Raw genomic sequence first — 17,242 nt, 5'->3', positions numbered from 1 at the left:
CGACACCCTCTATACACGCATTTTCCAACTTAAGTTTTATTGTCGTGCATTATCATCAGTCGCTTACCTATACCTTTAGTTCACTTGACACTCTCTTATTTTATCGCATTAGCTTAAAAATTACTAACTCTCTTCCTTAGTTGAACATACACAACTGAACATAGCTGGAGGAAACACGCAGGCATGCTGACTGGTCTCCATAACCTGAGGGAGACTTTAATACTTGTTAGCAGCCATGCTATATTTCTCTACTTCACTCACTATCTTATTTTCCTAGAAAACAACTTCATATTTCTTCCTTTCTTCTAAAGTTGCCTCCCTCATCCTCATTCTCAGCTGATGACTGAGAAACTTGCAGTAAACAGAACAGCAAACAGAAAAGAACCTCTTTAAGCTCTGTCAAAAGCATCTACTCACTTATTTTTGCAGGCGTTAGTAAGGGACATAGGTAAGGCAGCTGCTAAGGAGCTATTATAGAGAACACAGGTCCAGGGTAGAACTTCCTGACTGAATATGAAACATGGGAGAAAGAGAATTAATATAGGTGACACTCAGCTTCCTGCTTGGAAGAAAATGGTTCTACCATTTTCATCAGGTAGAAAATGGGTTCGTAAAACCAAAACAGAGGTATAGGCTTTGGGAAACTAGAATCAATGCAGTATAAATAGTTGAGTTTTAGATGTTATGTATGTTTCTAGATAAAGTTACCCAAGGCAGAGCTGAATGTGTGATTCTAGAGCTCAGAAAACAGACCACAGATGGAAGAGGGATTTTTTCCTCTTTAGGTTTGCTAAAGCAATGGGCAAGGATAACATTCAGCATGAGAAGGAAAGAAGATTCCAAAAGGGACCCTGGAAAATTTTAAGGGAGGGGTGGCATGGAACAGAGAAACCACCAAACAGTATGAAAAGGGAATATGAAAATGGGGCTATGAAAACCAGGAGGGAATCTTTTCACAAATCCAAGGAGGCTTCAGAAGAAAACTGGGATGACTAGTGTTGACTACAACAAAGAAGTCAAGTGAGGTTTAAGAGTTTCCATTAGAGCTGGGGATCCAGAGCCTGCAGATGTCCTGGACTGCAGAGTATGGGAGATATTGCAGCAAATGGACCAGGGATTAATGAGAAAGCAAAGCATAGCCTGCCTTTCTAAGAACCTTGACTTTGAACAAAGTTTTAGATATAATCTGTTGACTTCCTAACAATGAAAGGTGTGATTTACCCCCCAACACCACCACTACCATAAACACATGTTCCCTCCTATCCTGTCTCCAAATATAGTTATACCATAATTTTAGTTAAATAAATGTTGAATATTTACACCATTGTTACAGGTAAATACTATTTATGGCTGAGCCATATAATGCTATTTGACTACATCTCTTTTCATATACCAACTTTTGTTTCACTAGAAGCTAATAATTATTTTTCTTCATTTGATTAAATTTCTCTATATTTATCATAACTCATTCCTCAACTTTCCACTAGAAATGTAAATGACCTCTCAATGCATTAACCACACTGGGAAATCTGTCTTCTTCCTGAAAACGGTCTATCTGGAACTTGCTCTCAATTGCCATCCTGGGATTTCCATTTACCGTCAGCCTGGAGACACTTTTTACCACTCTCCTAAGTTGGATCCCTTATTTCTGAGCCTTCTTAGAGGATGTTCTCTTTTTTGGAGAAGCACCTCTTCCAGTAGACCTCAGACACAAGGTACATGGGAAGTAAATATCTTGAGGGCTTATATGTCTGAAAATCTCTATTTTGTCCTCATATTGGAGAATAATTGTTTGAGTATAAGACTGCAGGGAGCACATCACTTTTCCTTCCAAGTTTGGTAGTGATTCTCTATTTGTTGTGCTGGGAAATTGGTAGCCCTTTCAATCTAGAAACTCATGTCCTTCAATTTTGAGATATTTCAACTGCCTTAGTGTATATATATATAAAAACAAATTAGAAGATCACCAAAGAGAAGACACCATTTTAATAGCAAAATAGCCCAAACTGAACATGAAATATCCAAAATCTCAATGAGTAAAACTATAAAACAATCCTGAATGAACCAAATGCATATTTGAACAAGTGGAGAGACATCCTATGTTCTTGGCTAGGAAGACACAATCTCAAAAATAAGTTGATCCTCCCTATATTAATTTAAAAATTTAATGTGAACTCAATAAAATGTCATCAGTTTTTTTTCCTGTAGTTAAGCATCCTAATTATAAAGTTCATTTGGAAAAAAAAAAAACATGCATGAAAAGTCAGGAAATCACTGAAAAATAGGAGCTTTGGGGTGAGGTTAGGGACACGGCCCCTACAAGATATTAAAATATGTTTTAAAATCTCTGCAACTGAAACAGTGCAGTATTACCACATGAATAGCAAATTGACCAATAGAATAGACTAGATAGTCCAGAAATAGATCTAATAGGAAATAGAAATTGAGGATAAGTTAGAAGGGGCATCCCAAATCAGTGGGTAAAAGTAAAAAAGTAGTATTGTGGTAAATGGACTGTCATCTGAAAAATGATTCAATGGATTCATTCCTTGCACTGCACACCAGTACAAATTCCAAATGGATTGAAGATTTAAATTTTAAAAATTAATCTATATGAGTATTGGAAGTATGGGTGAATTCCTCTATAATCAGGGAATGGGTAAATATAATAAGCAAAGTTAAAAACACAAGAGACAAAGTGGGAAAGAAAACTATTTGCAACTTACATCACAATGTCTTAGTTCTAATATGTAAAGACCTTTCAACAACAGGGATAAAAAAGATCAACATCGCTACAGTAAAATAGACAAAAGTTAAGGGGCTAGTGCTCCTTACATTGCAGATGGGAATGGAAAATGATATTACCCCTACGAAAAGGAATATGGCAATATCCAGCAAACTTACATATACATTGCCCTCTGACCCATGTATTCTACATTTGGAATCTATCCCAAAAATAATCTTGAAAAATGTGAAAAGATGCATGCATAAGGGGACTTACCTGGTGCTCCAGCGGTTAAGACTCTGTACTTCCATTGCAGGGAGCACAGGTTTGATCACTGGTCAGGGAAATAAGATCCCACATGCCCGCGGTGTGGCCAAAAAAAAAAAGAAAGAAAGAAGAAAAAGATGCATGCATAAGACAATTCTTTACAACATAATTTGTAATAGCAAAAGACTGGAAACATCTGAGATTGGCTGAATAAACTATAGTATAACCAGGCCACACAATGGTGTACCATGTAACTGTAAGAATGAGAAATAGCTCCATATACAGTTAGGGAGTGATCTCTGGAATAGATTGAGTGGGAAAAGCAAGGTGGAAAAATTGTAGTTAATACACTACGATTTATCTGTAAGACGTGGGGGCATTAAATATGTATGCCTATTTAATTATATTACAAAACAGAAGGGTAAATCAACATCACTTTTAGAAAGGATTACCTGTGGGGAAGGGGAGAACAAGAAGGTGGAAGGTGGCCTTCTCTGCATATGCCTTGTTTTGCAGATTTGCTCTTAGAAGGATGTAAATATTTTGCATTATTATAAAACAGAATACAATTTAAGCAGCAATTCCTAAAAAGTCACAATAAAAGAAAGAAATCTGTCTACTGAGTCAGCAAAACTACATCAAGAGGAATCATTTCACATGACTAGAACACACCGACTTGACTTTACATTCTAATGGGAGGTTCTCAAGGGATAAAACAGTCCCCCCAAAATCTTGAACTGTTTTTAGTCAACAAAATATTGATGGCGTTGTTAGTATTATCATCCTTCTGAGGCTACTGTGTGTACTGTGGGATAAAGCAAATTAATAACTAAGTTGTTCCTGGTGGACTCAGTTGGGTGAACAGAAGCAGCTGGTTTTTGTAGCTCTCAGCAGCTCCACAGCTAGCCTGCAGGATGGTCTGAGCTGACATCTGCAGCAGAATCTTCATGATTCCAGAGATTTCTTCCTGTCTGTGTCAGGATCAGCAGCTCTTGGCAGCCCAGTGTTTCTGTGGGTGACTTTGGACTATATCCTTGGAAGAATAGCCTAGAGTCTATTTCTTCCCCTTTTGAAACAATTCTATAACCATTTCTGTTTAAACTAGCCAGGGAGGATTACATTCATTACATCTAAACCATGGCCTATTCAGAGGTGTTTGATTTTGCCAAATAAAATTGTTATGTGGAATCTCAACATAAAAATGGGTAAAAGCAGCGCTACTCCTGTTGAAGTACTGATACTTGGAAGGAATGGGGGGTGGGGAGAGGGCTGGGACCAGGCACACATGCGCCCACTGCCCAGGATGGTTGGTTGCTAAGGCACCTCTGAAGAGACCTGGGACTCCTGAAACCCAATTTGAAAGTCAATTTTAACATGCCCACCCTGAATTATTAAACTTGCACATCAGGTTGTAGCCATCATTTAAATGGGGTAGCACGTTCCCTGGATGGTATGTGCAACCACAAGGTAGGCTGTAAAGAGATGAAAGCTGGTTTTCACAAGTCTCTCACAGAAAAGTAGGTGTTGGTCTCAGCACTCCCAGGCTGGACTGCGATCGCTATCAGCGCGGCCCGCAGGTGGGGCTGAAGCACTCAGTGTCCTGCCCACAGCGCACACGGCCCGTTTCCTGTTAGAGTTGTGGCCTGGCCACAACTTCTTGGCTGCTGATCCCATTTCTCAGAGTAGCTTCTGCTCAGAAAGATGGCTTCCCCCAAACCCCGGCTCTCCTCCCTCAGAGGTGCGCTCGTGCCAGGTTGATGAGCTATTTCCTCTGAGTATTTAAAGCTATGATTCAACTCGGTTTTGCCAGTGTCCCCGGTTCAGACAAGCATGTTGATGGCTGCAAGGAGGTGCACCCACTCTGAGCCTTGCTGACAGTCCTCCGCAGCCAGCTGGTCAACCACTCAGCATCAACTCAGGATGAGCTCCTAGTACGTCTCAGGGGTCTTAACTCCCCTTACCTCAGCAGATGCCACAGCCACGTGTACACTTCCATCCTGTGGAGGATTTGAGTGCTATTCCCCCTCCATCCTTACCCTAGGAGCCTAGAAGAGCCCTCGTACTCTTTTAACCTCCTCCGAGCCAGTCCTAAGCAGTCCTGCTTCCTCTCTGCAAGATTGTTCTAGACCCTCCTAGTATAAGGTGCCTCCCCAGGAAAGTGCCTACAGCCCCCCAAAACTTACCTCGTTTCCCTGCAACAGGCAATTCCAGAGAGGAGACAGTACCCCTCTCTGCCCCAGCCTGGTCACACTAGCTAATTGCATACCCAGCTCAAGCCCCTGGACTGACCGTGTCTCAGGTTCCTGGGTTTAGAATATGTGGGTAATAAGGTCTCTCTCTGCTTTACGAGAGTATAACTCGAATTTAATAAATGTTTCCAGCATATAATAGACATACATGGGTTGTTTCTTTATACATCTTAGACAGCTGGTTGTTCACTGATTCTCTGAAATGGACTCCACAGTGTAAGGACATTTGAGTCATAGAAGAGAATGACATTACTCTATCAATAAAAGTTAGGTACTGGTCCTGATTGGAAATGCTTGGCACTTAAACTTTAAAATATGCACGAGTTAACGGGCACGTGAAGACCTAATATTTGTGCTGGACATTGGGTGGCCTTGTGAGAGGGAATGGAATTCTTCTTTTGCTCCTGGATGGATTTTAAAGAAGGTAGGTAGAAAGAAATTTGACATAAAAAAAGATAGATCTAAGCATTCATTTGGAATGACCCATACCTTATTTAAAAAAGGTGGGAATCTATGTTGAGACTGAGGGATTGAAATTTTAAACTAAGTGAAAAAGATGTCGAGATTTTTCAAAAATAAAGGCACGAGACCATTGGTTCATTAATGTATTTTAAAACATATATTTACTGTATACATTTAACACATTTAATACAAAATACATTTAATGTATTTAAAGCATACATAATAAAAAAGAAAAGCAAATCATTCTATGTATTAGAGACTATGATGATAGCCATAAAATTTCTCACGACCATATATTTTCACATATAAATCTTCTTAGTAATTAAATTCCTTTACTTTTTTTAGCCATCCAACTAGCAGGCAAAATTTTAAGTGCTACAAAAATTAGACCACTTTCTTATACTGAAAATATGAGGAAAATCTCATTTTTCTTTGATTTTCAGTAGTATCTACCACAGCTGTTTTATTATTTAAGTTGCCTGATTTTATTTTTTTATTTTTTATTTTATATTGGCGTATAGTTGATTTACAATGTTGTGTTAGTTTCAGGTGTACAGCAAAGTGATTCACCTGATCCATTCTTTTTTTAGACTCTTTTCCCATATAGGTTATTACAGAACATTCAGTAGAGTTCCCTGTGCTATACGGTAGGTCCTTGTTGATTATCTACTTTATATATAGTAGTACCACAGCTGTTTTAAACAGTCTCTGCCTTAAATTTTTCTGGAACATTCATGTCGCACCCATATCTTCTAACCTGCCTTCCAAACTTACCCAGCTCTTTCCTTTCTCTGTAAGGCTGCTATTTATCACTCACTCAGTGATTTTCATGAACAGACTTCTGAGGCCGTCAAGAAGGCCCAGTACTAAGGAGACAGATATATGTCTTCCAATGTGAAAAGTTGCAGACGTCCAATGCAGATATGCTGATGTGCTGCTCCTCTATGCTTCTCTGTAAGAATGAATCGCCTCAAGTCAAAACTGCCTTCCTTTCCAGATCTTGTTCTCTTTCCACCACTAAATAACTGACCTAGGTGATAATTAATCACAATAACAAACGTAGCAATACCAACACTTATTGAGTGTTAAGTTTGTGTCAAGAACTGTTGTAAGAGCTTCATTTGTATTTATTCACTTAGTCCCCCTGTACAGTTATTATAAATTCTAACGTTACAGATGAGGAGACTGCATCACAGATGATTTAGAAGAGTTTCCGGAGATCACAGAGGAAGCGGTAAACCCGGGATTTGAGCTCAAGTGTCTTGGCTGCCATGCTGCCTCCACCCAAAGGGCATTTAAAATCTGTCATCTTTTAAAAATCAAGCAAGTAACCATCCTTTTTTGGCTGTTGAATAACTCATCTGATCTGGCACCCATCCTGTGTCTAAACATTTATGCAAAATCAACAAATGTTTTAGAAGATTTTTTGGAAAGACCCAGAAAATTATTTGAATTAAAATTTGTGTCTGGCATGAAAGATTAAAAAGTTGTTTTGAGTTCCTTTTAAGAAGTTCCCACAAAGAGGTCCAATTAAGCAAGCCCTCTGCAGCATCTTAGTGGGGTTTCAAGAACTGTAGGCCTGCAGCTGTAGACAGGATACATTAATGCACGTGCTCTGAGGCTGAGGCCCTGTTACAGCAGCTCACACCTCACTCCCTGCTCTGCTCGCAGCCCTGTCGGTTCTCCCAGACCCCTGCCCTGCACCCTGCATCCCAGGCACTGTCAGAGGTGTTTAGAGGTAGGGGGCTATTGTGAGGTCGTGAAAGCACCATTCCAGTTCCTGTGTCACCTACTGGCTCATAGAGAAATGTCACTTTGTGAACTTAAAATTCTTCAGTTCAATTGTTAGCATTAAAAATCTCTTAAAGACATGTCCTTATTTTAAGGCATAAGTTATTCTGCACCGTGTGCAGTCTCACAGTTGCTGAATATGGGGTTGAGCAGAGTGCCTGCATCCAGTTATGGAAGAGGGAGAAACAGGAGACCCATTTCTGTTGAATTCCAGGGTCTTCTGAGAGCCCACGACTATAGCTCAATGTTTGGTCTTATCCCCGGCAACCTAATGAAAAGTTTCATTTTCAGACTGTGACTAGGACATTCACAGAGTAGAGTTAAATATTTGAATAATGCTCTTCATTATCAACAGGCTCATACACTCAGTCCCCAGAGTGTCAAGAGTTCTTTCTTCTGCTCAGCTTTTCTGAAGATCAGGGCTGTGGAAAAACAGGCAAGACTTCTGCTTCGTCTCTATATGGTTTGACTGCTTTTGCGGGCATCAGATAAAGAAGATTCTTCCAGAACCTTGAGTTATAAGCCAGAGATTTATCGGCCTGCCACTTCAGAACTCTGTGGGATTTCAAAAGCTTCAGTGATTGAGGCAAGAATGTGAAGTCACCGACTGGTGTAAATTCAATTAAGATGATTTTAATTTTCCTTTCCACTAGTGCTTCATGGAGTCCACTTTCAAGTTCATACCTGACTTCATTAGACATATAACTTTTACTCAGGACAATGATCAGTCTTCGGCTTTTCTCTATCAGTGAATGGATTTCATCTACAACAGCTGAATATACAAGAGGTGGCAGATTAAGAAAACTGAAAGGGTGGGCATGAGATTAAAATCATTTTGCACAGTCCTATTTTGTATTAACTCAAATTCACTAGTAAGGTTTTCTTTGAGATAAACCATTAATTCTCAACTTTATATGCCTATTAAAAAAGCAATCATCTACACAATGATATAATGAATACCTACTTGGCACTTTCTCTGTGCCATGCCTTCTTCTAAATATTTTATGTATATTAACTCATTTAATCATCATAATGACCCTATGAAGAAAGTATTGTGATCACCCCCATTTTACAGATGAAGAAGCCAAAGCAGAGTGGTTAAGTAACTTGCCCAGAGTCATGTGGCTAGTAAATGGCAGAACCAGAATCTGAACCCAAGTGGTCTGGTTCTGGAGTATATGTTCCTAACCATTCCACTATCTTGCCTCTTTACATGGATGGTGGAACATGGTAAAATTTGAACTAAAAGATTTTTTTAAAAATCCTGCCATTATTCTAGACCACAGAAGGGGCCAGGTGGTAAATATTTTAGCCTTTGCGGGTCATACAGTCTTTGTCACAGCTACTCAACTCTGCTGTTGTAACTCAAAAGCAGCCACAGACCACACATGAACACATGTGTAGAGCTGTTTCAATAAGGGTGGCAGGCAGGACCTGACCTGTGGGTGGAAGACTGCCAACCTCTGTTCTAGACCTCTAGCCCTCCTCAGATGGAGTTCTTAGCCAAAACTAATCATAATCGAATATACAAACATTCTTTATTTTTATTTAACAACTAAGAAGAAATCTGTTTTTAAAATGACTCCTAGAAAAATAATGGAAATATTGGGTTGGCCCAAAAGTTCTTTTGGCTTTTTCTGTAACATCTTATGGAAAATCCCAAACGAACTTTTGGGCCAATCCCAATATAAAAAAAATTGATGTAACTGATGTAAAGTCAAGCAGAAATACTTTGTACGTGACAGAATGTCTTCTTAGATACAAAGAGTGACTCACAAAAATATCACAGTGTTGAATGCACCTGACAATTTGGCATATTATTCCTTTTGAGAAGTTATCTATTACTAAAAAGTATTCTCTATTTCTGATTTGTAATATTTTCCCTTCTTAATCTGTAACCCAGGATTAAAAAAAAAAAACACAACTGTTTCTTATTTCCTACTCTGTCCTAAATGCCCAGCTTAGAATTTGGACAAGGGTGGTGCTCAGTAAATGTTGGATGAATGAATGAGTGATGGTAACTATGAAGACATTTGTATCGCATAATTTGTGATGCGTCAGCATCCAAAATAATTTGACACCAGATTCCAAATCTCTGGAAGACTTCAAAGCTCTGGAGGACTTTCAGAGAAAACATGGAAATGTTACTAAATTTCTTTGATTTTAACTGTAATATACTTCAATATATGTATTATAGCCATTTGTATTTACATATTAATTAAAAAATAAAATTTCACAACTAAATTATTCTAGGAACCACCAATCTCCTTTTATTTATCCTTTGCCATCAGTCCTAATTTCTACTTCAATTTTCTCACCAATGTTAACACGATAAAGAAGAAACATTTTCTGGTAAGAATTAACCTGTTTTATAGTCCAAAGGATCACATATTAAATTAAGAACTGGTTCTGCTGTACAAAATATCATCAAAAGAGGTATTCTTACTGTGGGGTATTTCTAGGTAAATGCCTCATGATAATGATTCTGGACCTGCTTCTGAGAATGGAATGCCCACTTCCTTTCTCCAAAGACTCAGAGAACTGTGAAGCCAAGTGAAGAGACCAGGTCCCTAAGAGGCCATTTTTGGAAACAGTGCAATTTTCTCATCTTTTCACTACTGCTTGTATTGATTTAGCTGGTTATTTCTGGTTTAGAGGACTACTTCATTTGTTTGTTTTTAAGCAAGCAGAATAGCAGAATAGTAAGGCTAAGCTCTTCATCTTCTAAAAGTAAAGAAGAAGTTAAAGATGAAAACTCCACTAGTTTTCTATATTTCCTTTCTTACCTCTTCCAGGCACCACATCCCGTTCAAATATGCATAACTTATACCCAAAATGTTTCTCCAACACCCTGGGCAAAATCTCCACGGCAAAGGTGTGCTCCTCTCCGTTCTCGGGCTGACATTCTTTTAGGTAAGACACAAAAGCATCGTACGTTTTCCCATCTAGGAGATAAGGTTGACTCTTTTAATTAGTGTGAAAATAAGGGTTTATTTAAGTACAAATTTGAGTGAAAGTTCTGAAAAATGGGAACAGAATCATTGAAAAAGAAAAGTTAAATACAGCATCCTCACCTCTAAATGCATCGAACAGTGCACATTAAATATGTGCAGTTCTTTGTATATTGATCATACCTCAATGAAGCTCTTAAATAAAAGAATAAAATATTTTTCATAGAAAACAAATAATTCTATAACTTAATGACAAATTTAGCTCAAAGCAAAGTGAATTAACTTCGTTATTTTTATATTAGTAAATTAGAAGTTGTAAATGTGAATAATGAATCTATAAAAACTCAAAGGAAAAATATGAAAATTATTTTATGACTTTGAGGGGTTCAAGACTTCATGGGAGAAGTAACTGCAGCTATGATGGAAACAGCAAGAGAACTAGAATTAGAAGTGGAGCCTGAAGATGTGACTTAATTGCACAATGAAACTTTCAACGGATGAGCAAAGAAAATGTTGTCCTGAGATGGAATCTACTCCTGGTGAAGATACGGTGAAGATACTGTGAATATTGTTGACATGACAACAAAGGACTCAGAATATTACATAAAGTTAGTTGATAAAGCAGCAGCAGGGTTTGAGAGGATTGACTCCAGTTTTGGAAGAAGGTCTACCATGGGAAAAATGCTATCAAACATCATCCCATGTTACAGAGAAATCATTTGTGAAAGGACGAGTCAATCAATGCAGCAAACTTCACTGTTGTCTTAGTGTTAAAAATTCCCACAGCCACTCCAACCTTCAGAGGCCACCACCCTGATCAGTCAGCAGCCATCAACATCGAGGCCAGACCCTCGAAAAAAGACCCAACAAAAAGATTATGACTTCCTGAAGGTTCAAATAATGTCTAGTATTTTTTAGCAACAAAGTATTTTTAAGTTATGGTATATACATTGTTTTTTAGGCATAATTCTATCTTATACTTGACACACTATCCTATGGTGTAAACATATTTTTTATATGCACTGGGGAACCAAAAATTTCGTGTTACTAACTTTATTGTGATATTAGCTTTATGCAGTGGTCTGGAACTGAACCCGCAGTATCTACAAGGTATGCCTGCACATTAAAAAGTCTTCCATGTAGCACACCACTATCAAGAAAGTCAAAAGCACACCACTATCAACAACCTGGGAATAATATTTGCATTTTATGTTATAGAAAATAGGCTAACCTCCCTAAAATGTAAATAGCTGCTGAAAATGAGCAAGTAAAAAAAAAAGTCAACAACCCAGTAGAAGCATGGGCAAAGAATATGAATGGGTACTTTGAGAAAGGAAATACAAATGAGTCTTAAACACATGAGAAGTTGCTCATACTTTTGCACAGTAAGCAAAATGCAAGTGAAAACTACACTTCGATACCCCTCAGGTTTTATCTATCAGATTGACAAATATCCAAAAGGTTGTGGGTAAGGAAAAAAATGTACTCCTGTCCTTTGAAGGTGGTAGGCAGTAGGGAAATATGGAGTGCAAATTGGTAAAATATCAATCAAACTAACAACTGTGTCCACCTCTGCACTTCTAGTAATTCCACTTTAGGGAATTTTTCCTTCTGTTACGCTGCAGACATATGAAACAATAACTGTACAAAAGTTATCCACCACATCATTTCTGTAATAACAAAAGGTCTTAAGCAACCCAAATGTCCATCACACGGTGACTAAATAAATAATAATACATCCACAGAAATGAAACACTGTGCAACCCTAAAAAATGAGAGATTTTATAAACTAATATGGAAGGGTATCCAAGGTATAGTACAGCAAAGTTCAGAATAGGGCGCATAGCATGCCAAGATTTGTCTTTTAAAGAGGAGTGAAATAAGATTCTCTATTCATATTCGTTTGGATATACTATCAATGTGGGATGGGGTGGGAAACAGGCATGGGACAAGTATACATGTATAATTGCTAAGACTTTTGGTGTTTGAACTACATATGTCCTACACACACACACACACACACACACACACACACACACACACGGAAACAAAAGCAAGTGCAATGGATTAGATTGATTGTTTTAAAATTTGATAGCTATTTTGAATCTTGAGGACTTCTAGTCACCTGCAAAAATAGAGAAGCTGAGACAGCCACCAGATAGAAGTTGGAGTAGATGAAAAGTGGCAGATCTAGGGGACTGGAACTCAGGTCATTTGGTGTGCACTTCAAGGTTCTTACAAGTACATCATGCAGCGTCCTTTGCCAGGTTAAAATAATGAACCATAATACAATTCTCTTTTTTTTGGCCTTGCCGCGTGGCACATGGGATCTTTGTTCCCTGACCAGGGATTGAACCCGTGCCCCTGCACTGGAAGCACAAGAGTCTTAACCACTGGACAGCCAGGGCATTCCCAATTCAATTTAAATGACCTTTACTGAGTGCGAACTTTGTAAAGGCACCAGATGTTGTGTGAGCAATGACATTCAGACACACAGTCCCTGGGCCTAACCATCTCACAGGGCATTTAGAAGGACACAACACACATGCATGAAACAATTAGAAAACAATTTTTGGCAACAGATAAGTAAGCACAAGAAAAAGTGGCCCAGACAACATTCATAACGGACGATTCGTTCAGATCAATTTTTCTTATGGAAAACTTCTACCACCAATATGTCTACAGTATAATCAAAATGAGGTGAAGATTAATGTTTATTTATATAGCCTCTTAATAAAACTATAAAATAAGAAATCCCAGCATGACATTCATTACCTGTTAAGGTTTCATCTCTTCCCAAGAAATGTCTATAAAATAGAACCAAGTCAACTCTATAAATGGCACCCACGGTCACTAGGCACACAATGACCACTGAGATCAAAACAGCTACAATCATTCCTCTAGTGAAGATGTGGCCGGAGATGTCAACTGGGTCTTCTAGAAAGAAAAAGAAAACGGGAAAAATTAGAGAAATTTCACCAGCATCTTTTGCCATCACTCTGTGGTGGTCAGCTTTTACCTTTAACACAAATCTACTTGTCTACCCAACACATTCCAATTGAGTTACTCTGCAGTCCTGCTTTTAGTCTCCAGTGGGGACCTCTCTGCTCCATAAAAAGGTGTACAATGGTTTCAGAGACGTGAACTGAAAGCATTACAATGTAGTCTGTCCACAGTTTTGGAAGTTGGATCTCTAGGATGATAAGACACTAGGATGAAATTCAGAGAGACCCACGCCTAAACCCCAGCTAGCGGCTTGGGAACATATATGGAGGCACAGAACCTTGAGAGAGCAAGCACTGAGCTGAGTCTGTGTGGGCTCCAGCCTGGCTCCATCACCTGCTTTGTATCCTAGGGAAAGTCACTGACGCCCTAACTCTTAGTATTTCATCTGTACACATAATACAGCTATCAAGCTAGTAATATTTTCTCCTTCACTTATAGGGTTGCTCTTTTGGAGGAGGGTTAAATATTACACATAAGTAGTTGACACAGTGCCTGGCACTCAGCTCTGAGAATTTTTGTATATTTTTATATGAAAGTGTCCTTTGAGAAAAAAATTACGTTTCCTAGATTGATTCAGTTTATGCTCATTATGGACAACATGAGATAGCACAGAGGAGTATAAAGGATAGAATAATTATTTAATAACCATCCCACAGTGTGGCAATGGCCACCGCCAACATGCTAGTACATTTCCTTCCAGGTTTTGTTTTTTCCCTGAAAACATTTACTTAGTTGGAACCATCTGGTGATCACTCTTTATTTCTTAACATTATATTATGAGCATTTCTCTAGGTCTTTAAAATTATAATTCATACTATCTCAGTATTTAGATCGACTGCAATTTTTCATAAATATACATAATGCTGCAATGAACATAGGCATAAACCCTTATCTATGTTTCTGATTATTTTCCTAGAGTAGATTCTAATGGAGGTGGGATTTCTAGGTCAAAAAGAGTAAGCATACATAAAACTCTTGTCATCTTGACACAATTTTAGGGATTATCTTTCCGGTAAAATTAATTATTAGGATGTAAGTAAGCAATCATCGTTGCTTAGTAAGTGAACTCTGAATAAAGCCAGCCCCTGGGGTTCCTGCATCTCTGAAAGGCTTACATATCTATGACTGTGCCGCAGAAATACACACACTCTCACGTTGGCCCACACACTCCTCCAGAGATAATGGTGGAGTCAAAGACCCTATTCCCCACACATTTGTGAGCCCAGCAGAAGGAAAAAATGATCAGGGTAGAAACATCTATGGCAGAGATAGCACAGCCATGCACTGATCTAGGACAGTTTACAGAACTACTTCTGAGCAGCTCCTGAGTCTGTGGCCCTCGGTTGGACTGTTTTGGTGGAGGATGCACTCCATCAGGTAGGCACTGAAAAACTCTGAGTCCAGTGATCAGAGCCATCAACTAACTGTCCACTTGCCAAGTCCAGGGACTATCCCAAGAGAGGGAAGCCTAAGTTAGTCTTTGTTGAACGAAAGACCACACCCAAGGGCCCCTGTGCCCAGGGCCCAGCTAAGGTACAGTGGAGGTGGCAATTACTCCTGGACCACTGGCCTCATCCTACACCAAGCAGCAAACTTTCCTCCTGTTGTTCAGAGTGTGCCAGAGCTGCCCGGACCACCTCCCCTGTGACTCTCACCCACCAGCATCTCCAACCCTGAGCTCTACCTACCTCCCCGCTCTGGGCCCCTGGTTGCTACACAGGACTGGAATATGATGGAGAGCAAAAGAATACACTTGAGGTTTTCATTCTCTGCTTGGAATCAGGGCACAGGGGATTGCAGCAAGGGCTGAGCACCAGCTCTGCCACTGAATGCCTGTGACACAGGGCAAACCCTTCACCTCTCAGGAGCTTGGTTCCTGGTGTGTAAGATGAGGAAGTGATGAGCTACGACAGGTCTCTCAGCTGCAACATTCCAGGTTTCCACAAACTGCCAAAGATAAAATTTCTCACACCTTTTTTCAATAAGATGAAGCTTTTGGTGTCTATGCCTCCCTCGCTGGCTGCAGTGCAGTTATATGAAAAGTTTAGATTGTTTTCATTAACATTCTCAATTCTCAGTATTTTTGAAGCAAGCCATTTGCCTTCTGAAGTCCTGTAAGAGAAGAAAATAGTTTAGCAATAGGCTTTGTGTCATTGCCAGCAACGTTACCCATGAAAGAGGAATTTGTATGTGCAAATACATCTGCACAAAGACACAGCTCTGTGGACTCCAGGGAATAGTCCCCTTCTGGTGGGCTCTCTTCAAGTGTGAGCCCCCTGCTCTTTGGGGGTCTCAGCCCTCCTGAGACCATCTGGGGACGGCGCTGTAAACTGCCTAAAATTAAAATGCCTGGGAGGTAATGATGCTCAGTTGAAAACACAAGAAAATATTCTCTCTCTCGATTACAGGCGCACTTCATTTTACTGAGTTTTGCTTTATTATGCTTTGCAGATACTGCACTTTTTACAAATTGAATGTTTGTGGCAACAGGGTATCAAGCAAGTCTTTTGGTGCCATTTTCCCAACAGCATTTGCTCACTTTATGTTTCTGTGTCACATTTTGGTAATTCTCAAACTTTCACATTTTTTCATTATCATTATATTTGTTAAGGGGATCTGTGATGAGTGATCTTTGATGTTACTATCATAATGGTTTGGGCATTTATTTTAGCAATAAAGTATTTTTAATTAAGGTATGTACTTTTTTTTTTTTTCTGTACGTGGGCCTCTCACTGTTGTGGCCTCTCCCGTTGCAGAGCACAGGCTCTGGAAGCGCAGGCTCAGCGGCCATGGCTCACGGGCCCAGCCGCTCCGTGGCATGTGGGATCTTCCCGGACCGGGGCACAAACCCGTGTCCCCTGCATCAGCAGGTGGACTCTCAACCACTGCGCCACCAGGGAAGCCCCATCATTTTTTAAGATGCAATGCTATTGCACACTTAATAGACTACAGTATAGTGTAAACATAACTTTTATATGCATTGGGAAATCAAAGCATTCATGTGACTTGCTTTATTGTGATATTTGCTTTACTGTGGTGGTCTGGAACTGAACCCTCAGTATCTCCCAGGTGTGTCAGCGTTTTCCCCTGTTCCTCCTGTCCTGACTACTCAGCATTCCTCCCACTGTGAAGTCTCCACCAGCTGTGACAATGCTGTGGATCGTTAATACAGACGCAGATTCATATCAAGTTTGTCCTTGCAGTCCTAATGATCACTCTTCTTTTGTTCAGTATTTAAAATAAATTAAAACCTCTATTCTCAGACACCTCCAAGCACATGAGAAGTGCCAATTAAGCTGCTCAGTGAGTGTCAGAAAATGACCGGAGGCCACCAGGAGCAGCCAGCTCTCTTTCTCTACTAAAAGGACTCAAGCCACCCTGTCCCTGATGCAGGGCACATGCTTTTGGCATCTGCTTCCTGCTAGTGGCAGGCTCTGAAGGTGTGCGGTCAGCCAGCACTCCCAGGTGTAGTCGCTCACCCGCCATGCCCCCCGCAGCTGGGATGTGGTACCCACTGTAGCCTCTAACTGCCTCAAATGCATTTTAGAAGAGAAGTCATAATTCTGTACAGAAGTCACCCACCCAGAAATATCAACCATCTAACATCAACGTAAAATCCACAAAGAAAGCACCAAAAAAAACCCCACTGAGAAGCCAAAATAGATGACATAAGTTCATGCACCCAGTATAAAGATTTAGCCTCGCTTAAGCCCTTAGTTTAACTGAAGCTCCGTTTCTAATAAGTTTGGTGAATTGGTCTTCTATGCCTTCAGAGATTAACAATGGGTCAT

General features: G+C 39.6%; 1 protein-coding gene across 1 annotated transcript in view; it reads right to left on the bottom strand.

Annotated features, from left to right (window-relative positions):
* Positions 1–7,910: 7,910 nt before the first annotated feature.
* Positions 7,911–17,242, bottom strand: part of IL18R1 (interleukin 18 receptor 1) — a gene marked incomplete at both ends in the record, with an annotated part of 32,115 nt that continues 22,783 nt past the window's right edge. Inside the window, 4 exons of the mRNA XM_079720779.1 lie at positions 7,911–8,266; positions 10,281–10,439; positions 13,221–13,382; positions 15,424–15,563. Of these exons, the coding sequence (XP_079576905.1) occupies positions 7,911–8,266; positions 10,281–10,439; positions 13,221–13,382; positions 15,424–15,563 (817 nt within the window). The remainder of the gene's footprint in view (positions 8,267–10,280; positions 10,440–13,220; positions 13,383–15,423; positions 15,564–17,242) is intronic.

This window comes from Hyperoodon ampullatus (genome assembly GCF_949752795.1).
Source record: "Hyperoodon ampullatus genome assembly, chromosome: 15".
NCBI lineage: Eukaryota > Metazoa > Chordata > Mammalia > Artiodactyla > Ziphiidae > Hyperoodon > Hyperoodon ampullatus.
The sequence above is the reverse complement of the archived record's forward strand: the minus strand, read 5'-3'. Positions and strand labels throughout refer to the sequence as shown.